General features: G+C 41.2%; 1 protein-coding gene across 1 annotated transcript in view; it reads right to left on the bottom strand.

The window, feature by feature from the left end:
* Positions 1-2,923: 2,923 nt before the first annotated feature.
* Positions 2,924-24,866, bottom strand: part of GFRAL (GDNF family receptor alpha like) — a 121,593-nt gene continuing 99,650 nt past the window's right edge. The window contains exons 9-10 of the mRNA XM_063919654.1: positions 15,352-15,433; positions 2,924-4,578 (exon numbers count right to left, since the gene is read on the bottom strand). Of these exons, the coding sequence (XP_063775724.1) occupies positions 4,509-4,578; positions 15,352-15,433 (152 nt within the window). The 3' untranslated portion in view covers positions 2,924-4,508. The remainder of the gene's footprint in view (positions 4,579-15,351; positions 15,434-24,866) is intronic.

Below are 24,866 nucleotides of genomic sequence, written 5' to 3'. Positions count from 1 at the left end.
CTAGGCGTCACACCTGGGTGCGGGCCGCACCCCCACGCACCCGGCTTGTGACGCCACTGGGTGGTTATATTATAAGACATGAGCTATGGATCCCAAGAAATTTCAAACCTAGTTGTTTTATATTTGCCTGAGTATCCATAACAGTGTTTCAGTCTCTCTTTCAATGTCCTTGTACACACTAAAGCAGGCATTCCCAACCACGGTCCTCAAGGCACACCAACAGTGCAGGCTTTAGTGATATCCAGGCTGCAGCACAGATGGTTAAAAAATAACTGAGCTACTAATTAAGTCACCTGTGCTGAAGCCTGGATATCACTAAAACCTGCACTGTTAGTGTGCCTTGAGGACCGTGGTTGGGAATTCCTGCACTAGAGTGACCAGCAGTTGTTCTGACTTTACTGACAATTTTCTTTGAGCTCACAACAAACGAGGTAAAGCGTACACACACTGCAATATTGCTAATGACCATGCAATGTTTTTTATTGTATAGTCGCTAGCGCCTTTCGTTGCTCCTGTACACACTAGAGCAACCATCGGTTAGGTTCTCTTGATATTTGAATAATGGGCTGTACAGTGGACTGTGGCTGTACAGTGGGCTGTGTTGTAGAAAGGAGAAATCACCATTATCACTTTGTGTAGCTGTGAGGCTACTTGCTTGATGCTTTACATAGCTGTACAGGTCAGCTTTCTTTTTACAAAGTGCTCTGTGACATGGATGCTAATCACTGCCAAGCTGTGGCTGTCTATTCCATTGTTTTGGCTACGCTCCCTGTTACTCAGAAAGCTCACAAGAGGAGAAGAGCTGAGAGGGCCTGCTGGATCAAGGAGACTGCTTCAAAGAGATTCCATGTCTCACATGCCTTTGCTTCTTGAGATCCAGGACTTGTGGTAACCCTTCGCTTCCTGGCTACTGGCAGGTCCCTTGTTGATCTCAAATTTGGCTCCCAAGTTTCTCCACAAGCTTTGGGGATCATCATACTTGAGATGTGCAAAGCCATCATATGTGCAAGGTTTAACTATGCACAGGCCCCACAGCTTACACACAGCAAGGTTTAAATATACACAGGCCCCACAGCGTACACACAGCAAGGTTTAAATATGCACAGGCCCCACAGCTTAAAACATACTGTATACAATACAGCAGACTTTTGTTCTGCTTCTGGTGATTCTCCAGATCAGCATCCAGCACAGAAGAGAAATGGAGGGGGGACCGGGCGTGGCAAGGAAGTGACATCACATCATTCCAAAATATCCTTTCTCGTCCGGTTCTCAGTGCACACTGCATGATAGGCAAAAAACGCTAGCGACAATGCTTGATTTTATGTGCAGCACATACAACAAAGTGTCTATCGCTAGCGGCAACGGGAGCATGTGATCATGCATACACACTGAGCTATGTAGGCAAAATGTTGTTACAAAATGGCATCTCGTTCCGACATCACTCTAGTGTGTACCCAGCTTAAGAGTGACAGTGGCCAGTTGTAGGAAACTCAAATAATTACCTAACCATCATCAGGACTTCAGTGTTTGGGAAGAACCTGTCTGCTTATCAAAGCTAGAGCTGCTTGCAATGTGGGAACCCAACAAGTTTCTACCTAAAACGATCATCCCCACTTTGTAAATTCTTTCAACAGTTATAGCCTTTCCAAATTAACCCTGCAAAGGCAGGATTTCCTATTATGAAAAGGAGGGGACAGAATAAAATTATGGAATCCAACATGTTTTACAAATTATCAACTCTAAATATTTTTTACTATCTGGAAACCTATATATTGTAGCATAACGATATTTCTGAAAACTGTAATAATTAGCCGCCACGTCAGCATTGGTAAATTCAATGATTTTATTTGGTATATATTAAGAAATGTGTACAAGAAAAGATGTACTATATGTCTTTTACAGTTGTAGGTAACATACTTACATTCATCACATAATATTATATTGTAATATACATAACAATTTATTGAATAAGGTATTATCCATCAACAAATCACAATAACGTCAATAAAATCAATTAAAAGATTATTACTGTATACTGATTAAATATTCTCTATTGAACAATTTATATTAGAACATAGCAGTCCCCTAGCCCAATCCCCTAGCCCAAAGTATGGACAGTAGGTCTCAGACTGTGTATTTTACAATAACTAGCAATATCATCTCTGCAACTTCATAGGGATCTAGAGCAAGCTCCTCACCCAAAGGAAATATTTATACCACATACAGTATTAAGAAAACCAGACTCCCCCAAAGCTATGGAACAACTACTACCTATCAAAATGCTCCTATTATAATTCACCAATGGCTTTCATACAATGAGGCATATTCAATTACCTGCACGATTTTGCCAGTACAAAATTAAAAAAAATCTTGCAACCAAATTTGAATTACCACAGTATGTGTGCTCTCGATACACAAACAGTATTCATTAAAAAAATATATTTGAGTGATTTTTGCCTTAAAAAAACTGCGGTGTGAAATAAAATGTGGCCACGGAACACTGGATACTTACCAGTATGTTCCAGTGCTCCTCTGGTCTCTTCAGGCTTCTTGGTGGAAGAGAAATGCAGATGCACACTCCTAGCACTAAGAACACTGATAGTAAGAATAATTTAAATAAACTCTAACAATTAACATGGAGTATAAGTGAAGTTCTTAGCACACATTTGAGCAAATATGCGGGCCCATGTGTTTTAAATAGCTAGGTTCCTGCATTTCAGATTATACATTGATAAGAGCACTATTTAAAGGTAAGACCTGGATGAATTTATGTAATGTGAAAGTATTAGGAATGTTAGGGACCCATGTGATGAAGTCACCTAGTCGCGGTACATGGGCCCGCATATTTGCGCAAATGTGTGCTAAGAACTTCACTTATACTCTATGCTAATTGTTCGAGTTTATTTAAATTATTCTTACTATCAGTGGCCCTCATTCCGAGTTGTTCGCTCGCAAGCTGCTTTTAGCAGCTTTACACACGCTAAGCCGCCGCCTACTGGGAGTGAATCTTAGCTTCTTAAAATTGCGAACGAAAGATTTGCAATATAGCGAAAAGACATCTCTGTGCAGTTTCTGAGTAGCTCGAGACTTACTCGGCATCTGCGATCAGTTCAGTGCTTGTTGTTCCTGGTTTGACGTCATAAACACACCCAGCGTTCGCCCAGACACTCCTCCGTTTCTCCAGCCATTCCCGCATTTTTCCCAGAAACGGTAGCGTTTTTTCGCACACACCCATAAAACGGCCAGTTTCCGCCCAGAAACACCCACTTCCTGTCAATCACATTACGATCACCAGAACGAAGAAAAAACCGTGAGTAAAAAACCTAACTGCATAGCAAATTTACTTTGCGCAGTCGCACTGCGGACATTGCGCATGCGCACTAAGCGGAAAATCGCTGCGATGCGGAAAAATTTACCGAGCGAACAACTCGGAATGACCCCCAGTGTTCTTAGTGCTAGGAGTGCACATCTGCATTTCTCTTCCTCCAGCATAGTATAAGAAGCCTCAGCATGATAGCACCTCTTAATATCTTTAGTAATAGGGTGTGCAGTTGAGCCCTGCCCCCTTTTTTTCCTCTTCAGGCTTCTTGTCAGCTCCCCTCCATGCTGAGTTGTCCTTCCAGGATGCATGCTGGGAGAAGAGGAAGCTATTGGAAAGGGAGGAGGATTATGGGAGATGTAGTTCTTCCTGCTGATGACACCGGACACTCACGGGGCTCTCACACACACACACACACACACACACACACACACACACACACACACACACACACACACACATACTAGGGGCTACACACACCTGACAGGGGGTCACAGGGTCTTACACACACACTCACACATTCTCACACACACTGCTGCTGCAAAAGACCAGCTTGTTGGGATGCGGAGAACTAAGTCATCACAGCAGAGGGTGAGTACTTAAGGACTAATTAAGCTAACTGGAATATTCCGATTGCTTAATTAGTCATTAAAGGGAGGTGGGGCTGTCCTCAGGGTTCCAAAGCATGTCCTGACAATTTTTCTTTAAACTATCGATTTAAGGAAAATTGATCTTGCCCTGGGACTGTGAGAAAACAGACGTGGTGATATCAAAAGAAATCACCATGGCTCGTTTGCTCTCCTTCAATTGAATAGGAAAAACCCAGCAGCCACGGTGAGTTATTTTTTTATCCTAGGGTTTTTCTGAAATACACAAAACTGAATAAGCCTGAATGATTTTATATTTATTTAAAACTGAATACTTCCTTTTGTGTGCTAAATTATTTAATTTGGATATGTTAAGAGTTCCAGTTTGTAAACGTATGTGTTGTGAGTTGAAAATGTTGCAGATTTTGACACACATTGGTAAAAAACTTGGGTGACAGTGAAGCCCTCCACATTTCTTGTACATACCTAGTTCAGTATGACATCACAGCACTATGCTAATCTACAAGCTCACAACCAAAAACATTTATTTCACTTAAAAACATACTATACATAATACAGAAGTATGCTAGTTTTCAAACTGATTAGGAAGTCATTAAGCTTTCAGAAGCATTTCCTTTTGGAACAGGACTTTTTTGTTGTGATCGGCAGGCTCTGAAAGAAATAATAAACTGTGTCAGCGCATCTGTATACAAAATGTTAGTACAGAGCGCGGAATAGATTTTCTAAAGGATCAATGACACTTTAAACTAATATAAAATGCATAATGATTAAAGACAACATAAAAAAGAGTAATGTACGATACAAATAATAATGATATATGAATTTTTAACACTGGACACAGTACACATAGGATATCCTACACATAGGATATTCTAAAGTTTTAGGTTATATATTAACAGAACAGCATATATAAATGTATTGTTAATAAAAATAATTGTTCCAAAGTGATTCCATTTATATTAATAAAAAACAATATTATTAAGGCTATAAAACCTATAGAAGCAGGTCACCAACAGTAATAATGCACATTGCAAACATTTTTAGACAAGGGTTTATGCAGTAGGGTCTGCGTTCTGTGTGGGAAATTCAGAATTGATCGCAGCAGCAAATTTGTTAGCAGTTGGGCAAAACCATGTGTACTGCAGGTGTGGCAGATATAACAATTGCAGAGGGAGTTAGATTTGGGTGGGTTATTTTGTTTCTGTGCAGGATAAATACTGGCTGCTTTATTTTTACACTACAATTCAGATTTCAGTTTGAACACACCACACCCAAATCTGCTAACAAATTTGCTGCTGCGATCAACTCTGAATTAGGCCCTGTGTAGCTGCATCATTCCATTGATTCTGATTTCACATTTAAAGCAGCAATAATTTGAAAGGCAAAACCAAGTGGGACCAGATCTAATTGTTTTGTAGGAAGGGGCACCATATAAAAGGTTTAAGTAAAAAGGGTGCACAGAAAAAGAAACATTTACACACAACCAGGGGCTCCGGAATTGGGCCCATATTACTCAATACTACTTTACTAAGGGGGTAATTCTGAGTTTATCGCAGCAGCAAATTTGTTAGCAGATTTGGGTGTGGTGTGTTCAAACTGAAATCTGAATTGTAGTGTAAAAATAAAGCAGTTTGTTAGCAATTGGGCAAAACCATGTGCACTACAGGATGGGGGGCAGATATAACATTTGCAGAGAGAGTTAGATTTGGGTGGGTTATTTCGTTTCTGTGCAGGGTAAATACTGGCTGCTTTATTTTTACACTGAAATTTATATTTCAGTTTGAACACACCCCACCCAAATCTAACTCTCTCTGCACATGTTATATCTGTCCCCCCTGCAGTGCACATGGTTTTGCCCAACTGCTAACAAATTTACTGCTGCGATCAACTCAGAATTGGGCCCTAAATCATCAATATGTTGAGCTAATCTGCTGGTGATTTAGGAGTTTCAAACCTAGCCAGTGTATTGCTTGTTAACCGTGTAAACTGTTGACCATTAATTCTAATGGTTTGGATCCAAAATCATTGGCAATCTGCCATGTTTTGTACTTTCCTCAAAAATAGCTTTTAATTCCATTTCCCCCTGAATCCGTGTATCTCAGGGCAGAAAGAAAACAGCGTAGACAAAATGTTTCACTGTTTCACAACTTGTTTTTACAGTACATATATCCACCATAAATTCTTGGGGAGTAAACACTTCAATTTAATAACAATTACAGGACAGTAATCATAAATACAATACATCAATACTAAAAAGTTAAAACAAAGCTATGGGGGATTTATTATTATTGGTCCAGGAACAATATCTGCAAAGAAACACAGCAAAATGTTTTCAGCACTTAGGCTTTGGGGCACATAAGCACATAGTTTGAAATTACATTTGGCAGAGAACTTTATTAACTTTGACTTGATGACCAACCCGGGCTCCATCTGCACCAAGAGGATGACTTTTTGATGTGCTGTTTTCAGTTGTATTTCTGGTAGAAATACATCTTCACTGTTTACTGGATTTTAACATTGATTTGTATTCTTGAGTGTCGGTAACATTTATGGTTTAATAAATTGTATTAATCTACTACACTATGAAGAGTTTCTTTTTATATATTTTATGACTCCCATTAATTTGAAAGGGATATACAGAAATTCAGACAGTCCATTAAAGAAAGTGCTGCGTGTCACAAGCATTCCACCCTGAGGGGTTAGTTTAATGGGACCCAGTCCTTTCTCTTGAAATGTTTTTTTTTTGTGAGGTGTGGGCATAACATTTAGTCTTACAGATTGTACAGTATATACAGTGTATACTTTTGTTTTGTAGCCATATTGCTTTTCCTTTGTTTAGTTGGTTATTTTAGGAAAGAAAACCCATTTTTATTTATTTTTCTTTTTTCTTAACTAGTTACCTTTTGAGCTATTTTTTAATTAGTCATCATCATTTTTTTGAAGCTGTAAACATTTATAAGGCTAAACCAGGTTAGTTTTGCCTTGTAATGCCACTGCATTACATCCAGCCTAATATGTCTATACTACATATGAAAAAAAATTTGCACTGCTGAATTATACTAGGAGTGGTCATCCCAATGTGACTGCATGCGCAGAGCGCAGAATGCTCAACAGAGATTAACAATAATCCTAGAATATCAACTAAAGATATACAGTAGTGTCTGCAACTTGTAAACATATCTGTACACAAATCTAAAATAAGTGAAACACTGATAAAGAATGCTGTTCATGGGAGGACACCATTGAAGAATACAGTGCTGTACATCAGCACTTCACTAAAGTACATCTGATGTATGTACTACATACAGTAACAACCACAGCAGCAAAATGTTCTGTGGGCAAATTAAATTAAATTTGAGTTGTTTGGAAGGAACCTCATTCCACATTATTTATTTATTAACAGTTAATAAAAAAATATATTATTTTATCAACAGTGATAAAACAAACTGGTTGATAACAGACAGTCATAGAGGTAGGAAGGATCTGCTCATAAGCTTACAATCTATAGGAAAATGGGCATTGATACACAAGGATAGGTGTAATCTACTGCATAATGATCCACCAGATGGCAAAGGTTTTTGGTGGGCTGTATGATATGGTCACACAGCAATGTTGGTCTGGAGCCAGGAGGAAGGGAAAGTGAAGAAAGAAAAAATATATGAGAATATGTGTGGACTGTACAGTGGGGATGTTCAGTAATTGAATAGTAATGGTTAAGAAGTTTATGTGGGCAGTTCTGGAATTTGATAAGCTTGCCTGAAGAAGTGAGTTTTCACGGAACGCTTGAAGGTTTGGAGACTAGAGGAGAGTCTTATTGTTAGTGGGAGGACATTCCACAGAGGGGTGTAGCCTGAAGAAAGTCCTGCAATCGTAAATGGGCATGAATAATAAGTGTATATGAGAGACGTAGATCTTGTGAAGAATTGGGAGATATTTTGAAATAAGTGAAGAGATGTACGTTGGTGTGGTTTGGTTAATGGCCTTGTGTGTGAGTAAAGTATTTTATATTGAATACGGTAGAATACATGTAACCACTGGAGGGACTGACAGAGTGGATCCAATAGATGATGAATGCCTAGCAAGGAAGATTAGCCTTGCAGCTGTATTCAAAATAGATTGTAGTGGTGAGAATCTCTTTTTTTGTGAGACCAGTAAGAAGACTATTGCAAATAATCAATGTGGGATATAACGAGAGCATGGATTACAGTTCTTGTAGTCTTATGTAAGGTATGGTCATACTTTGGATATGTTTTTTAGACACATGTAGCATGATAGTTCAGAGTCAAGGATGATACCTAGGCAGCAAACTTGTGGGATTGATTGCTGAGTTCTCAACAGGGATATAGATAGCAGGTTGGCAACTGCTATTTGTCGGTGGAAATATAATTAATTCTGTTTTGGAAATATCAAATTTGACGTGGCGAGATGACATCCAAGATGAAATGACAGAAAGGCATTCAGTGACATGGATCAATACAGATGGTGACAGTATATTGAGGATATGTAGATTTGAGTATCATCCACATATAGATTGTACTCAAATCCAAAAGAGATGATTAGTTTGAGAAGAGATGTGGTAATGATTGAGAAAAGCAGAGGACCTAAGACTGAGCCTTGCGTTACTCCAACTAATAGAGGTAGTGAACATAGGCCCTCATTCCGAGTCGTTCGCTCGGTATTTTTCTTCGCATCGCAATGAAAATCCGCTTAGTATGCATGCGCAATATTCGCACTGCGACTGCGCCAAGTAATTTAACAATGAAGATAGTATTTTTACTCATGGCTTTTTCATCGCTCCGGCGATCGTAATGTGATTGACAGGAAATGGGTGTTACTCGGCGGAAACACGGCGTTTTATGGGCGTGTGGATGAAAACGCTACCATTTCCGGAAAAAACGCAGGAGTGGCTGGAGAAACGGGGGAGTGTCTGAGTGAACGCTGGGTGTGTTTGTGACGTCAAACCAGGAACGACAAGCACTGAACTGATCGCACAGGCAGAGTAAGGTTGAAGTTACTCAGAAACTGCAAAGTAGTTTGTAATCGCAATATTGCGAATACATCGGTCGCAATTTTAAGAAGCTAAGATTCACTCCCAGTAGGCGTAGGCTTAGCATGTGTAACTCTGCTAAATTCGCCTTGCGACCGATCAACTCGGAATGAGGGCCATAGTAACATAGTAACATAGTATCTAAGGTTGAAAAAAGACAATTGTCCATCGGGTTCAACCTATTTGTGGTCTCCTATGAATGATTATTTTGTATAAAATTTTGACTTAAGTTGCTGACTGCCGTTCCGATTAACCCCTCTTTTTTATAATAACCATAGTGCGTGACTATGCCCCGTAACCCTGGATATCCTTATCCATTAGGAATTTATCTAACCCATTGTTAAAGGTGTTGACTGAGTTGGCCTATACAACTCCCTCAGGCAGGGAATTCCAAACACGTATCGTCCTTACAGCAAAAAAGCCTTTACGCCGTATTGTGTGGAATCTCCTCTCCTCTAACCTGAGCGAGTATCCACGAGTTCTCTGTGTTGATCTAACCAAAAACAGGTCCTGCCAAGATCTGTATATTGTCCCCTTATATATTTGTAAATGTTGATCATGTCCCCTCTTAATCTCCTCTTTTCCAGTGTAAACATGCCTAGTCTTGCAAGCCTTTCCTCGTATTCCAGCGTCTCCATACCCTAATTAGTTTGGTTGCACGCCTTTGAACCTTTTCTAGCTCCAGGATATCCTTTTTGTAGTAAGGTGCCCAGAATTGTACACAGTATTCAAGGTGTGGCCTCACAAGTGATTTATATAACGGGAGTATAATACTCTCGTCCCTAGCATCAATTCCCCGTTTTATGCATGCTAATATCTTATAAGCCTTCTTTGCTGCAGTCCTACTTTGGGTACTACTGCTTAGCTTGCTATCTATGAGGACACCTAAGTCCTTTTTCAGTATAGAATCCCCTAATTTTACCCCATTTAGTAGGTAGGTTTAATTTATGTTCTTGTTATCACAGTGCATTACCTTACACTTGTCTGTGTTGAAGCGCATTCTCCATTTGGCTGCCCATGCTTCTAATTTAACTAAGTCATTCTGAAGAGACTCGGCATCCTCCTCTGTATTTATAGCCTTACACAATTTGGTATCATCTGCAAAAATTGACACCATGCTCTCTAGACCTTCTGTTAGGTCGTTAATGAAAATATTGAACAATAGCGGTCCTAATACTGAGCCTTGCGGCACACCACTTAGCACTTCAGTCCAAGTTGAAAAAGATCCATTAACCACAAAGCGCTGCTTCCTATTATCTAACCAGTTTTTGACCCAAGTGCAGATTGTGCTTCCTAGCCCTGTTTCTTGTAGCTTGTAGATAAGTCTCATGTGTGGTACAGTATCGAATGCTTTGGCAAAGTCTAAAAAGATTACATCCACGTCTTTACCCTGATCTTGGTTTGCGCTTACTGTTTCATAAAAGCCAAGTAAGTTGGTTTGACAGGATCTGTCCTTCATAAACCCATGTTGATTCCTTTTAATGACCTTATTGGTTTCAAGGAACTTCTGAATACTATCTCTTAGAATACCTTCCAATACTTTCCCCACTATAGATGTAAGACTAACTGGTCTATAATTACCTGGTTCAGCTTTACTTCCCTTTTTGAATATAGGCACTACTTCCGCTATACACCAGTCTTTGGGAACCATACCTGATATAACTGAATCCTTAAAGATCAAAGATAGCGGTTTTGCCAGTTCAGAGTGAAGCTCCATTAGAACCCTTGGATGAATACCATCGGGCCCTGGTGATTTATTAATCTTTAAATGTTTTAATCGGTCACATACTACTTCCTCGCTTAAATAAGTACCTATCAGTGTGATATTCTCATTATTGAGATTGTGCGTTAGTCCCTGAATTGGGTCCTCACGAGTGAATACTGTTGAAAAAAACTCATTAGTGTGTCCGCTATGTCATTATCATTTTTGCTTAAGACTCCCAACTTGTCTTTTAAAGGGCCTATACTCTCCTTCTTTAATCTCATGCTATTAATGTATTTAAATTATTTTTTGGGATTCGCTTTGCTTTCCTTTGCTACTAGTTTTTCAGTTTCTACTTTAGCCGCTTCTACTTAATTAGTTAAACTAAGTAGTTATCATTAAGTGTGTTTAAAAACATATTTCCCCTAGCATATTTCCTCAATTAGTTGAACTTAGTAGTTATCATTAAGTGTGTTTAAAAACATATTTCCCCTAGCAGTATCACATGAATCGTTTTTCCAGTTTATCTCTGGATAGTTAAAATCTCCCATCACTACTATGTCTTCTACTCCTGCTGCTCTTTCAATTTGCTTTAGTAACAATTCCTCATCAGATGCGTTGATACCAGGCGGCCTATAGCATACACCCAATACTAACTTTTTTATTCCTTTTTCCCCGCATGCAATTTCTACCCATAATGTCTCGACAGTGTCTACGGTCCCCTCCTGAATATCTTCCCGTATATCAGGTTTTAAAGAGTAGGTGGATTTAGTGAAGCAGACACTGAAACAGTGATTAGATAGGTAGGATAAGAATCAAGAAAGGATTGTGTCCTGAAGACCTAGGGATTGTAGTGTTTGTATGAGAAGATAGTGGTTAACGGTGCCAAAGGCATCAGTGAGATCTAGAAGAATAACAAGTGAGTAATGGCATTTAGACTTTCAGTGACCAGATCATTCATTACTTTAGTCAATGCTGTCTCTGGAGTGTTGGGAACAAAGTCTGACTGAAGTGGGTCCAATAAGTTGTGTCAGTTAGGAAAGTGTGTGAGGCGAGTCCCTCAAGTAGCTTGGAGTGTCATAGGAGCTGAGAGATGGTACGGTAGTTTGAGAGAGAGTTTGGGTCAGAATTTTGCTTTTTTCAGAATGGGAGTAATCACTGCATGCTTGAACAGTGAAGGAAAGATACCAATATAAAGAAAGAGAGAACAAACTTTAGTCAATGTTGGGATGCGCTCAGGAGACAGAGCTTTACTTACTTGTAGGGGTTTAGGATCAAAAGTATAGGTAGTATAGTAGGAGGATGAGAAGAGTGTTGATACTTCATATTTATTTGTGGGCTTAAATGAAGAAAAGGTGTCAGTGGGTTCATGTAGTAAATTGAGCAGATCAGTGACTGAGTAAAAGCATGCCATTAATAGTGGCTGGTGGGTTGGGTGAGGGAGGGTTTAAGAAGTAATTGAAACGTATTAAAAAGTATCTTGGGGATAGAGGCTTGAGCATAGATGAGAGTTTAGAAATATGTTTATTTGACAGTGTTCAGGGCATTACATAGGAGTGATAGATTGTCTTATAATTGAGGAAGTTGCTTGGAGTATGAGATTTACTCCACTGATGTTCAGCTTTGCATGACAGTTTTTGCTGGTGTCTTGTTAATTTAGAGTGCCACAGTTGACATCTAGGCCTATGTGAAGTGTGATATGCAGGTAGCTGGAGCCATTTAATTGAGGGCTATTTCTAAAGTCTGGTTCAGGTGTGATACAGCCTTTCAGGAATGGAGAAATACTGTAGGTGAGAGCAGTTGTTGCAGAGAGGTGGGAAGTTATTGAAAATTAATTGTCTTGATATTTCTGTGGATTTGATGAGAATTGGAGGACTTCAGTGACAATGATTTTGAAGTAATAGAGGAGAGAATGCAGGTGATAAGGTTGTGATCTGAGAGAGGGAAAGGAGTGTTAATGAATTTAGAAACTGAACATAGTCTGGTGAATATAAGACCAATGCCATGGCCCTCCTGATGAGTAGAGGAGTGAGAGCATTGGGAGAGATCAGGAGAGGAGGTTAGAGAGAGTAGTTTGCAGTCATGAGAAATAGATTTCAGACTATCAATAGTGATACTGAAATTACCTATTATCATAGTGGAGATATCAGAGGATAGGAAGTGAGGGGGCCTGGCAGAAAAAAATCTTGCAGAAATTGATTGGGTATCCCAAGTGTGAGATATATAGCTGCAACATGCAGAGAGTAAGGAGTGTAAATCCAGATAGAATGTACTTCAAATGATGTGAATGGGAGTGGTAGAACCTGTGGTACAGCTGTGTATGTGAAAGATTGGGATAGTAATATTCCAACCCCACCTTTACTGTTACCAGGCCTGGAGGTATGTGTAATGGAGTCCACTGTGTGACAGTGCTGCAGAGGAGGTGGTGTCTGCTTGTGGGTTTTTGTTATAGCCAGCAGGTTCAAGTTGTTAGAAAAGAAGATGTCATAGATGGATGTTAATTTATTATAAACGGAGCGTGCATTCAATAAGGCACATTTTAGTGATTTGGAGGGTGATGGGAGAAGTGATGTTTATGAGGTTAGCTGGATTCATATATTGTTGTGAATCAGGTGAATGTGAGTGGGGCATGTGATTGGGGTCTGGATTTGGTGAAATGTCACAAGCAAATAGAAGCAAGATGTAAGGTAGGGAGGCAGAAAATGAGAAGGACTCTAAAACACTAAACTGTATAACTCCAGGCAGCAATGCACACAAATAAGTGAGCATAAGTAAGGTGCGGAAGGGACTGTGGTCGGCGTCTGTGCAGAGGTGTAGTAGGTGGTGGCAGAGGATCCCATGGGCAGCGGCGGTGAGAAGGAGACCTTTGGTGCGGTGGCAGTGAGGTCCCTCTGACCACTGCCATTTGTGGTCAGTGGCAGTGAGCGGTCAGCGGTGGGCGGTGGGTGGTGAGCGGCTGCGAGCAGCGGGCGCTGTGAGCAGCAGAGAGCCTAGAGCCTCACAGGTCCGGCGCTCTACACAGCCGCCTAGTCGGCGTGAGTGCCGGGCAGGGACGGGAGCAGCATCCTTAGTGCAGCATGCTAGCCACTTCCCTCACCTCCTGCGGCACACTCTTTAATTTAATTTTAAAAAAAGACTTCTGGGTTCAGTGGAAAGAAGTGCCAGTGTGCCATACCGCCGCATACAGGCCCACTTAGATCACTGTGTGCGTGTATATATATATATATATATATATATATATCATAAATATAAATATATATATCATAAATATATATATGTATATATATATATATATATATATATATATATATATATAGTTTCTGAGGTTGAAAAATCTATATATTTAAACAGAAAATTCAGCACTCACCATAGCAAGCTCACTTAACCTCACCACATCAATAAATAAATTATGGGGATTTAGTTAGTGAATTGGCAATAAGGTATTTGGCAGGTGCACATTAAACCAAGTAGGCATATTTGCAGTTATATTATGTGTGAAACAGTTGCCAGGTTTTAAGACTCTGATAGTGTAGGACCTGCAAGAAGGTGGGGTGCCTTGGCGATTGGTTTGCAGGCTTCTGTGTATTGGCCAATTCACTAACCAAATCCCCATCATTTACAGTATTTATTGATGTGGTGAGGATAAGTGAGCTTGCTATGGTGAGTGCTGAATTTTCTATTTGTATTTATTTAAGTATGTGGTCATGGGCTACATGCACCCCACCCTATGAGTGGTAGGTGCAGTCATGTGCCCCGCTTCTGGGGTGGCGAGTGCTGTGGTGTTATATCTCTTTGTGTATGCATATATATATATATATATATATATATACATACAGTACATGTTTCTCAGAAAACCTAATTTTACAGTGTCCATCTGCATTATACTATAAGCCTACCATGAAGTTGGACTATAATCTAGATCCTTTCTAGCAGAAAACTGCAAGCCAGAAAGCAACATTCTCTATTTATAACACTGGCAACTGTACAGACTCTTTGAAGCATTGGTAAAACTGCTTGGTCATTAGGTATTATTGACTATTTAAACACTATATTCTGTGAACAAGTCATTTATTGCCATGCTGGTTAGCAATATTGGCGGTAGGTAACATAATAATTTATCTCATTGCAATTTATTCAGAAATGTTATGCTGTTTCTAATGTGCAATACATACTGACTGTAATGGCTTGGGAGCAAATTACTTGGTAAAATGTTCTATTTTATAACAGGAAGAATATTAAGGTTTAATGACAATACTGCAGCTTTTGCATCCAGGTGGATGTTAATGGGAAAGCAGAATTGTATGTGCAGATACTGTAAGTACAAGTTCAAAATAAAAATCTTGGTTCTTGGAAAAAAAGCCATTCATGTACTTTTTTGATGTGTTTTTAGAGATAAAGTCTAGGGGAAATAAATAGGAAATCTATAAAAAATAGTTATAGTCAAAACCTAAACAGAGATTTTATTGCCTTGTTGTCAGGCACATTCAGTCATGGACCAAAAATCTGCTAAATGTCATGCAAAGGTCAACTCAGACAAACTATGCTCAAGACAAATTGCAGATTGTACTCCTTTGTGTGCTGTGATATAAACCAAAAATATCAGTTAATCTTAAACGTTGTACTGCTTACTCACTTTTCTCTCTTGCTCTTTTACATGACCCACAAAGATGCTTACCGTGTCTGAAGTAAAGTCAAAAGAATAATTCCAGAAATCAGTATTATCCCAGAAGTATATGCAATGATATAGACCAGAGCATCTGAAATACATATAATGGATTATGAAAATTTAAATTGAGAAGAATTACTGCTGTTTTCATAAAGTAGTATCATTCATAATTTTCCAATAATACTTAGTAGCAGAGGCGTAACTCCTAGAAGCAATGGAGACACCTGTCTCCAGGCTCCAAGCTGTGAAGGGGCACCAGCATGTACAGCAGAAACTATGTGGTTTACAGCAGAATCCAAGTGTGACCGCTGCTCTTCCAATGGAGCTCTGCGGCTCAACTGCTGCTGCTGCATAGTTAATTGGCTTTATGCCAGAAACCCTGCTAACACCTGTAATAGGAGACAGAATGGCTCTCACCTAGTATTGCACAGCGTGCGCTGCAGCAAGCAACAGTGCACCCACCACTACTGCTGGACTGTGAGATGGGACCCACCAGTGAACGCTGATTCTGCAAGCTAGTGAGTCTGATCTTGACCCACCTACTGTTGTCACACAGTGTGGCTGGAGCTGTGCCAAATCACTATGTGCTTGGGTCCCTGTAGACTGGCACTCCGAGCGACTGGGCTGAACCTACACCCCTGCTTAGTAGATGCTTCAGATTGAGGTAAGAAATGTAGGCACGTGATGGGGGAGATATATTAAGCCTTGGAGAGGGATAAAGGAAGCTGTTTGGTTACATCTTTTCTCTATCTATCACCAAGGATTGATACATCTCCCCCAGAGATATATTAGCTAGTATTTGACAGGTTATATTTTTCTTATTTTTTAAGTTAACAAGGTTTGTAGCTATGTTCACTGGGACTATACAAATTGTTGAGCTATTTTTGCATAAGACCTGTGAGGTTTCAGAAGCATACATTTACACAATGCACTGAACACAAAGTTCTCTATTCCCCATAATTAGGGAGAGAGAATAACTATATTCAAGCAGCATGCACTCTCTGAGATGTGAAGAGGTGGAAACATTTCCAGAGGAACACCGTCCAATGTGTAAACTTGAAATGCTTGAACTGTGTGTGTTTTGATATGAAATTGGTTTGACAAATCAGTTATAAAATTCCCAGGAACTTTTAGAAATTTTACCACTATAAACATAATTGGAGAATAATAACAAAGCTCAACAATGTTTTATCAGTTCAATCATGTTCATGTCTGTTCAGCAGGGTTTGAGCCTGTTTGCACATGTGCAAGTTGGTTTTTGGTAGAGATGAGCGGGTTCGGTTCCCCGAGATCCGAACCACCCCAAACTTCACCTATTTTACACGGTTCTGAGGCAGCCTCGGATCTTCCCGCCTTGCTCGGTTAACCCGAACACGCCCGAACGTCATCATCCCACTGTCGGATTCTCTCGAGATTCGTATTCTATATAAAGAGCCGTGCGTTGCCGCCATTTTCACTTGTGCATTGGAGATTGCATGGAGAGGACGTGGCTGCATTCTCTCCCTGAAAAGCTCCGTAATCTGTGCTCAGTGTGCTGCAAATATCTGTGCTCAGTGTGCTGCAAATATCTGTGCTCAGTGTGCTGAAAATATCTACGTTCTCTGCCTGAAAACGCTCCATATCTGTGCTCAGTGTGCTGCAAATATCTGTGCTCATTGTGCTTTATTGTGGGGACCGCCAGTATAATAGTAGTACAGTAGAGTAGGCCATTGCTGTGTCTTGCAGTTCTGTGTCACTGCAAGTATCCATTCCATATCTATGCCGCATTTTTGTGAGCAGTATATATAGTATTACAGTGCAGCATTTTGGTGACCAACAGTATATAGTTGTACAGTAGGCCATTGCTGTATCTTGCATCTCTGTGTCACTGCAAGTATTCATTCCATATCTGTGCTGCATTATTGTGAGCAGTATATAGTAGGACAGTGCAGCATTTTGGTGACCAACAGTATATAGTTGTACAGTACATTAGGCCATTGCTGTAGTATCTTGCAGCTCTGTGTCACTGCAAGTATCCATTCCATATCTGTGCTGCATTATTGTGAGCAGTATATAGTAGGACAGTGCAGCATTTTGGTGACCAACAGTATATAGTTGTACAGTACAGTAGTCCATTGCTGTATCTTGCAGCCCTGTGTCACTGCAAGTATCAATTCCATATCTGTGCTGCATTTTTGTGAGCAGTATATAAAGTATTACAGTGCAGCATTTTGGTGACCAACAGTATATAGTTGTACAGTACAGTAGGCCATTGCTGTATCTTGCAGCTCTGTGTCACTTCTAGTATCCTGATCAGTGCTCAATATCTGCTGCATTGTTGTGACCAGTATGTATACTGTACTGTGCGACGTGTTTTATACACCTGGTGATTATACATCCTGTAATCTGTACTGAGCGATGTGTGAGATACACCTGGGGCTTATATACCCTATATACTGTACTGTGTGATGTGTGAAATACACCTGGAGATTATACACCCTATATTATTATTATTATAATTATTATTATTATCATCCTTTATTTATATGGCGCCACAAGGGTTCTGCAGCACCCAATTACAGAGTACATAATGTCACGAACCGGTCTCTCACCTTTGCGGGTTCTGGGGTTCATCCGTTGCCAGTGCGGTTGCTCGCGGTGCTGTGCGCCCGTGTGGGGACACGGCGTGATCAATGGCACAGGTAATGCAGAGTCTGGGAACTGTGAGTGCGGGGACCAAATGGCCTAAGGCACTGCGGTGTGTCTGCTGTATAGGAGGTGGCCATGTTGGAGACCAAATAGCTAATACTGAGCACTTGTGAAAACACCTGTGGGCAGGTGTAAGCCAATCCCGTGCTTGTGCTGCCTTTAAGTAGGCTGGGATTATGTTACTCTGGGCCAGTGCTTTGTTGTATCAAAGCTGTGCTCTAGCTCTGAGCTCTCTCCGTGCATTCCTGTGTGATTCCCGTGGTCCAGATATCGCCTCCGTTCCCAGAGGTCCGTCTGCAGCCTTCACTGCTGAAAGATCCACCGGCTCTCCGCTGTGCTGTCAGTTAATTGCACTCCTATTGGAAATAGTTGGATTCCCAGTGTCCTGCATGAGGTTACCTTGTCAGTCTGCCTATCATTCAAAGTCTGGAGGATTCTGTTTCTCTCAGCTGTTCGTTTGTTCAACTCTGCATTTAACCCATTCATCACCTTGTCTTCTACTACAGTTTCACAGTGATCTCCGGAACCCGCAAGTAACCCAATTCAGTACTTTTTATTTGTTATGTTGTCATTACAAGGATAATTCATCACAGTTTCTCAGTTAACCCTCAAAACTCCATTGCAAATTCTTACAGTTAATTCACCATGTCTGCATTAACCAGTTAAACACAATCTGCAGTTCAGCATCAAAGCTTGTTTATATTTGGACAATTCAACATTTATTCTTCAGCTTGTTTTTGCATATGTTTCCATGAACATTTCTTTTATTTATTTTTGAGTTTTCTCTTGCATATTATTTCTGCCATTCTTGCAATATTTCAGTATAATGATGATTAACAACTAGTCATTTAACTCCTTACTGAATTGTTATTTAATAAATATATGAAGCGGAACTTTCTTCGTCCTCCCTGCTTTCTTCATACCCCAGCACCTACACCTGTGGTTGGTTCCGGGTTAACGGATTCACAAAAACACCCGGGCCTGACAGTAAGCACTGGCCACATGGATCCGTCAAGTGACCAATTCGCAGGAGGCGGTGCTACGTCAGATATCCTTTCCCGTCTGGAAAACCAGGAGTCTATACAGACACAAATAGTGCAGTTTATGCAAACTATGGCAGACCGTTTAGAGACTCTTCATACAGCTATTAAAACGTCTCAAGTTCAGATTCCAACTCCGGTTGTCCCAGTTACCACTACAGCTTCTCCTGTGATGCTGCCTACGTCCCGCTTGCAGTTACCCTCTCCAAGTAAGTTTGACGGGACTCCAAAACTTTGCAGAGGATTCCTGAATCAATGCGAGATCCAGTTCGAACTGATGTCCGCCAGTTTCCCATCAGCTCGTTCTAAGGTCGCATATATTATTGCCCTCCTCTCTGGTCAGGCTCTGGAGTGGGCATCACCATTATGGGAGAGAGGTGATCCTATCCTCTCTAATTACAAAGAGTTTGTATCTTCCTTCCGGAGAATCTTTGACGAACCAGGCAGGACCACCTCAGCATCCTTGGAGATTCTCCGTCTACGTCAAGGTTTACGTCCTGTCAGTCAATATATTATTCAGTTTCGCACGTTGTCTTCAGAGTTAAACTGGAATGAGGAGGCCCTGATCGCCGCGTTTTGGAATGGACTTTCAGAGAGAATCAAGGATGATTTAACTATCCGGGACGTGCCAACTAAACTGGATGAATTGATTTCTCTCTGTAACAAACTTGACCTACGCTACAGGGAGCGATGTTTAGAGAAATCCAGGGCAGAGCGATCCAGTCCGCGTTATCATCCTAGGCCTCGACAAGACTCTTCTTCACAGTCTCCGGTAACGACAGAAGAACCTATGCTGATTGGGCGCTCTCGCCTCACAGAAGAGGAACGACTTCGTCGTCGACAGGGTAACCTCTGCATGTACTGTGGGTCCTCCAAACACTTAGTTAAATTCTGCAAACTCCGACCGGGAAACTCTCGCTCCTAGCTTATTCAAGAGAGGTTAAGCTAGGAATTACTCTAGAATCACGTTCTGGGAAAGAGCCGACCTTGTCTATTCAATTAGAAGTTCCAAGTTCTACAGTGAAAGTTTCAGCTCTCCTAGATTCCGGGGCAGCCGAGAACTTCATCTCCTCAGCCTTTGTCATGCGGTCTAAAGTTCAAACCATGCCTCTGGAAGCAGCAGTTGCCGTTACAGCAGTGGATGGAAGTCGAATTCCAGATGGTATAATTACTCATCGAACCGTATGTCTCAAGATGAAAGTTGGTGTGCTCCATTCCGAATACCTCTCCTTCTACGTGATTCCCAAAGCCTCTCAAGATGTGATACTTGGTTTACCTTGGCTGCAGAAACATAATCCTCAACTCAATTGGCAAACCATGGAAGTCCTTTCGTGGGGTAAATCTTGTACCAAGGACTGTTTAGCCTCTATTGTACCTCTCCGGTCAATTAGCCTTCCCGACCTACCTCCGGTGTATCAATCTTTTGCAGATGTTTTCAGTAAACAAGCAGCAGACTCTCTACCTCCTCACCGCGAATGGGACTGCCCAATCGTCCTGGTTCCAGGCAAAACCCCTCCTAGGGGACGAATTTATCCGCTATCCATCCCAGAGACGCAAGCTATGTCTGACTATATACAGGAAAATCTAATCAAAGGATTTATCAGACCATCTTCTTCACCTGCAGTAGCCGGATTCTTTTTCGTTAAGAAGAAGGGCGGTGGGTTACGACCATGCATAGATTACCGTGGACTCAATGAGATCACTGTGAAAAACAAGTATCCATTACCCTTAATTCCAGAATTATTTGACCGGGTAAAGGGAGCTACTGTGTTTACAAAACTGGATCTCCGAGGGGCCTACAATTTAATCCGCATCCGTGCAGGGGACGAGTGGAAGACTGCTTTTAATACCCGGGATGGGCATTACGAATACCTCGTAATGCCCTTTGGTCTTTGTAATGCACCTGCAGTTTTTCAAAGCTATGTGAATGAACTTTTTCGTGATCTTCTCTACAAGTGTCTAGTAGTGTACCTGGATGATATCCTAATATTCTCTAAGGATCTAAAGTCTCACCGTCACCAAGTTAAAGAGGTACTGACACGTCTGAGGAAAAATCAACTTTATTGTAAGCTAGAGAAGTGCACTTTTGAAGTATCTTCCATACCGTTCCTTGGTTACATCATTTCGGGATCAGAGCTATGTATGGATCCAGGTAAGGTACAAGCTATCCGAGATTGGTCCACTCCTTCAACTCTCAAGGGGATTCAGCGATTTCTTGGCTTTGCGAATTTCTATAGGAGATTCATCAAGAATTATTCTACGTTAGCTGCTCCCATCACAGCCTTAACTCGCAAGGGAGCAAATCCTATGAACTGGTCTTCTGAAGCAATCAAAGCCTTCTCTGATTTAAAGCAAGCCTTTGTGTCAGCCCCCATTCTTCGACAGCCTGATTTGAATTGTCCCTTTCTACTAGAGGTGGATGCATCTACAGAAGCAGTAGGAGCTGTGTTGTCACAAGTCTTTGAAGATAAAAAGGTCCATCCCTGTGGATATTTCTCCCGTAAGTTCCTCCCGGCAGAACGTAATTATGCAATCGGTGAGCAAGAGTTACTTGCCATCAAGTTGGCATTTGAGGAGTGGAGATACTTTCTAGAAGGAGCACAACATCGCATTACAGTTTATACTGATCATAAGAATCTTCTGTATCTGCAGTCAGCTCAGTGTTTGAATCCACGACAAGCTCGATGGGCGCTTTTCTTCTCACGATTTGATTTCAAACTCACCTATCGTCCAGGGTCTCAGAACAAAAAGGCAGATGCCCTTTCCCGGTCCTTTGCTTCTTCTGAATTAAATGATGCTACCACGAATCAAGCCATTGTGAATCCTACGTCCTTTTTAATGACTCGAACCTCTCCAGTTCCTCCGCTTGGCAAGACCTTTGTCGCCACAAGTCTTCGAAAACGGCTGCTTACCTGGGCTCACTCCTCTTCCTTCATGGGTCATCCTGGGGTTCTAAAGACTCTCAAATTTATTCAACAGTCTTATTGGTGGCCACGTCTCAAAGCCGATGTCCAAGAGTTTATAGCAGCATGTCCTAAATGTGCCCAACATAAGAGTCCAAGAAGTTCTCCACCAGGTCTATTACATCCACTATCCATACCCAAACAACCATGGACTCATATCTCAATGGATTTCGTGACCGATCTACCTCCATCAAAAGGGCGAAATACCATTTGGGTGATAGTGGATCGATTTTCGAAAATGGCACATTTCATTCCATTAACTGGGTTACCATCAGCCCCTTTACTAGCCAGATTGTTCATCTCTGAAATCTTCAAGTTGCATGGCCTTCCTCGAGAAATTATCTCTGATCGGGGAACACAGTTTGTGGCCAAGTTTTGGAGGTCGCTTTGTTCATCTTTAAATGTCAAGTTGAACTTTTCTTCTGCATATCATCCTCAGACAGATGGACAAACTGAGAGAGTCAACCAAGACCTTGAAACATTTCTCCGGCTATATATATCGTCCTCACAGGATGACTGGGTAGACTACCTTCCATTGGCAGAATTTGCTCATAATAATCTCTTCCATTCATCTTCAGAATCTACGCCCTTTTATATTAACTTCTGCTTTCATCCTCGTGTGCCAGAGTTTCATCCATTGCCAGCCCTAGAGGTTCCAGCGGCAGATCAAGAGCTTCAACGTCTATCTAGCATCTGGAGTTGTGTACGTAAGTCCTTGGTCAAAACTTCCGCTCGTTATAAATCTTTTGCAGATAGAAAACGTAAAGCTGTACCGAATTACAAAGTGGGAGACCAAGTTTGGATTTCTACGCGCAATCTCAAGTTCAAAGTTCCTTCCAAGAAATTTGCTCCCAGGTTTTTTGGTCCATTTCCCATTGTAAAGGTACTCAACCCTGTGTCATACAAAGTCAAGTTGCCACCATCTTTGAGAATTCCTAACGCCTTTCATACATCTTTACTGAAGCCTTTGATTCTCAATAAGTTCCGTACTACCCAGTCCAAACCTCCTAAAGTTCACTCTTTGCAGAATGAGGAATTTGAAGTTAAAGAGATTGTGGACTCACGTTCCCGACATGGACGTTTACAGTTTCTGGTCGACTGGAAGGGTTACGGTCCGGAGGAGAGATCCTGGGTTTTCTCTGAAGATGTTCATGCTCCAAGACTGGTACAGAAATACTTCTCCAAAAATCCTGACAAGGTTCAAAGGTGTTCGGAGACCACCCGTAGAAGAGGGGGTACTGTCACGAACCGGTCTCTCACCTTTGCGGGTTCTGGGGTTCATCCGTTGCCAGTGCGGTTGCTCGCGGTGCTGTGCGCCCGTGTGGGGACACGGCGTGATCAATGGCACAGGTAATGCAGAGTCTGGGAACTGTGAGTGCGGGGACCAAATGGCCTAAGGCACTGCGGTGTGTCTGCTGTATAGGAGGTGGCCATGTTGGAGACCAAATAGCTAATACTGAGCACTTGTGAAAACACCTGTGGGCAGGTGTAAGCCAATCCCGTGCTTGTGCTGCCTTTAAGTAGGCTGGGATTATGTTACTCTGGGCCAGTGCTTTGTTGTATCAAAGCTGTGCTCTAGCTCTGAGCTCTCTCCGTGCATTCCTGTGTGATTCCCGTGGTCCAGATATCGCCTCCGTTCCCAGAGGTCCGTCTGCAGCCTTCACTGCTGAAAGATCCACCGGCTCTCCGCTGTGCTGTCAGTTAATTGCACTCCTATTGGAAATAGTTGGATTCCCAGTGTCCTGCATGAGGTTACCTTGTCAGTCTGCCTATCATTCAAAGTCTGGAGGATTCTGTTTCTCTCAGCTGTTCGTTTGTTCAACTCTGCATTTAACCCATTCATCACCTTGTCTTCTACTACAGTTTCACAGTGATCTCCGGAACCCGCAAGTAACCCAATTCAGTACTTTTTATTTGTTATGTTGTCATTACAAGGATAATTCATCACAGTTTCTCAGTTAACCCTCAAAACTCCATTGCAAATTCTTACAGTTAATTCACCATGTCTGCATTAACCAGTTAAACACAATCTGCAGTTCAGCATCAAAGCTTGTTTATATTTGGACAATTCAACATTTATTCTTCAGCTTGTTTTTGCATATGTTTCCATGAACATTTCTTTTATTTATTTTTGAGTTTTCTCTTGCATATTATTTCTGCCATTCTTGCAATATTTCAGTATAATGATGATTAACAACTAGTCATTTAACTCCTTACTGAATTGTTATTTAATAAATATATGAAGCGGAACTTTCTTCGTCCTCCCTGCTTTCTTCATACCCCAGCACCTACACCTGTGGTTGGTTCCGGGTTAACGGATTCACAAAAACACCCGGGCCTGACACATAAATAATCAAACAGGAAAACAGCAACTTACAGTTGATGACAGTATAGGACAAGTACAGGGTAAATACACATAGTTACATCAGCAGATGACACTGAAATAAGTATCAGGTGGCAGAAGACTACTGGATGTGGTACAGTTGAAGATTATTAAAGTAAGACAAAGGATAAGCACATGAGGGAAGAGGGCCCTGCTCGTGAGAGCTTACAATCTAAAGGGGAGGGGTAGACAGACATGGGTGACACAGATGGGGTACATAGAGAGCATGGAACAGAGGGTTAGGATGAGATTTGTCTAGGTTTGGTGAAGAAGTGGACCCCCAGAAGGCACAAGTCAATACTTAACATTGCAACATTTTACTGGGCTATGCAGGAGAAAATTAAAAATAGAAAAAAAAAAAAAAAGAATCGATAACTTCTACCGCTTTCAAAAAGGTCAATGGAAGCTGAAATAATGGACAACTACCTCATGGAAGCCAGATACAGTATA

The sequence above is a fragment of the Pseudophryne corroboree genome, chromosome 4 (assembly GCF_028390025.1).
Source record: "Pseudophryne corroboree isolate aPseCor3 chromosome 4, aPseCor3.hap2, whole genome shotgun sequence".
In the NCBI taxonomy this organism is placed as follows: domain Eukaryota; kingdom Metazoa; phylum Chordata; class Amphibia; order Anura; family Myobatrachidae; genus Pseudophryne; species Pseudophryne corroboree.
Note: the sequence above shows the minus strand (reverse complement) of the source record. Positions and strands in the feature narration are given on the sequence as shown.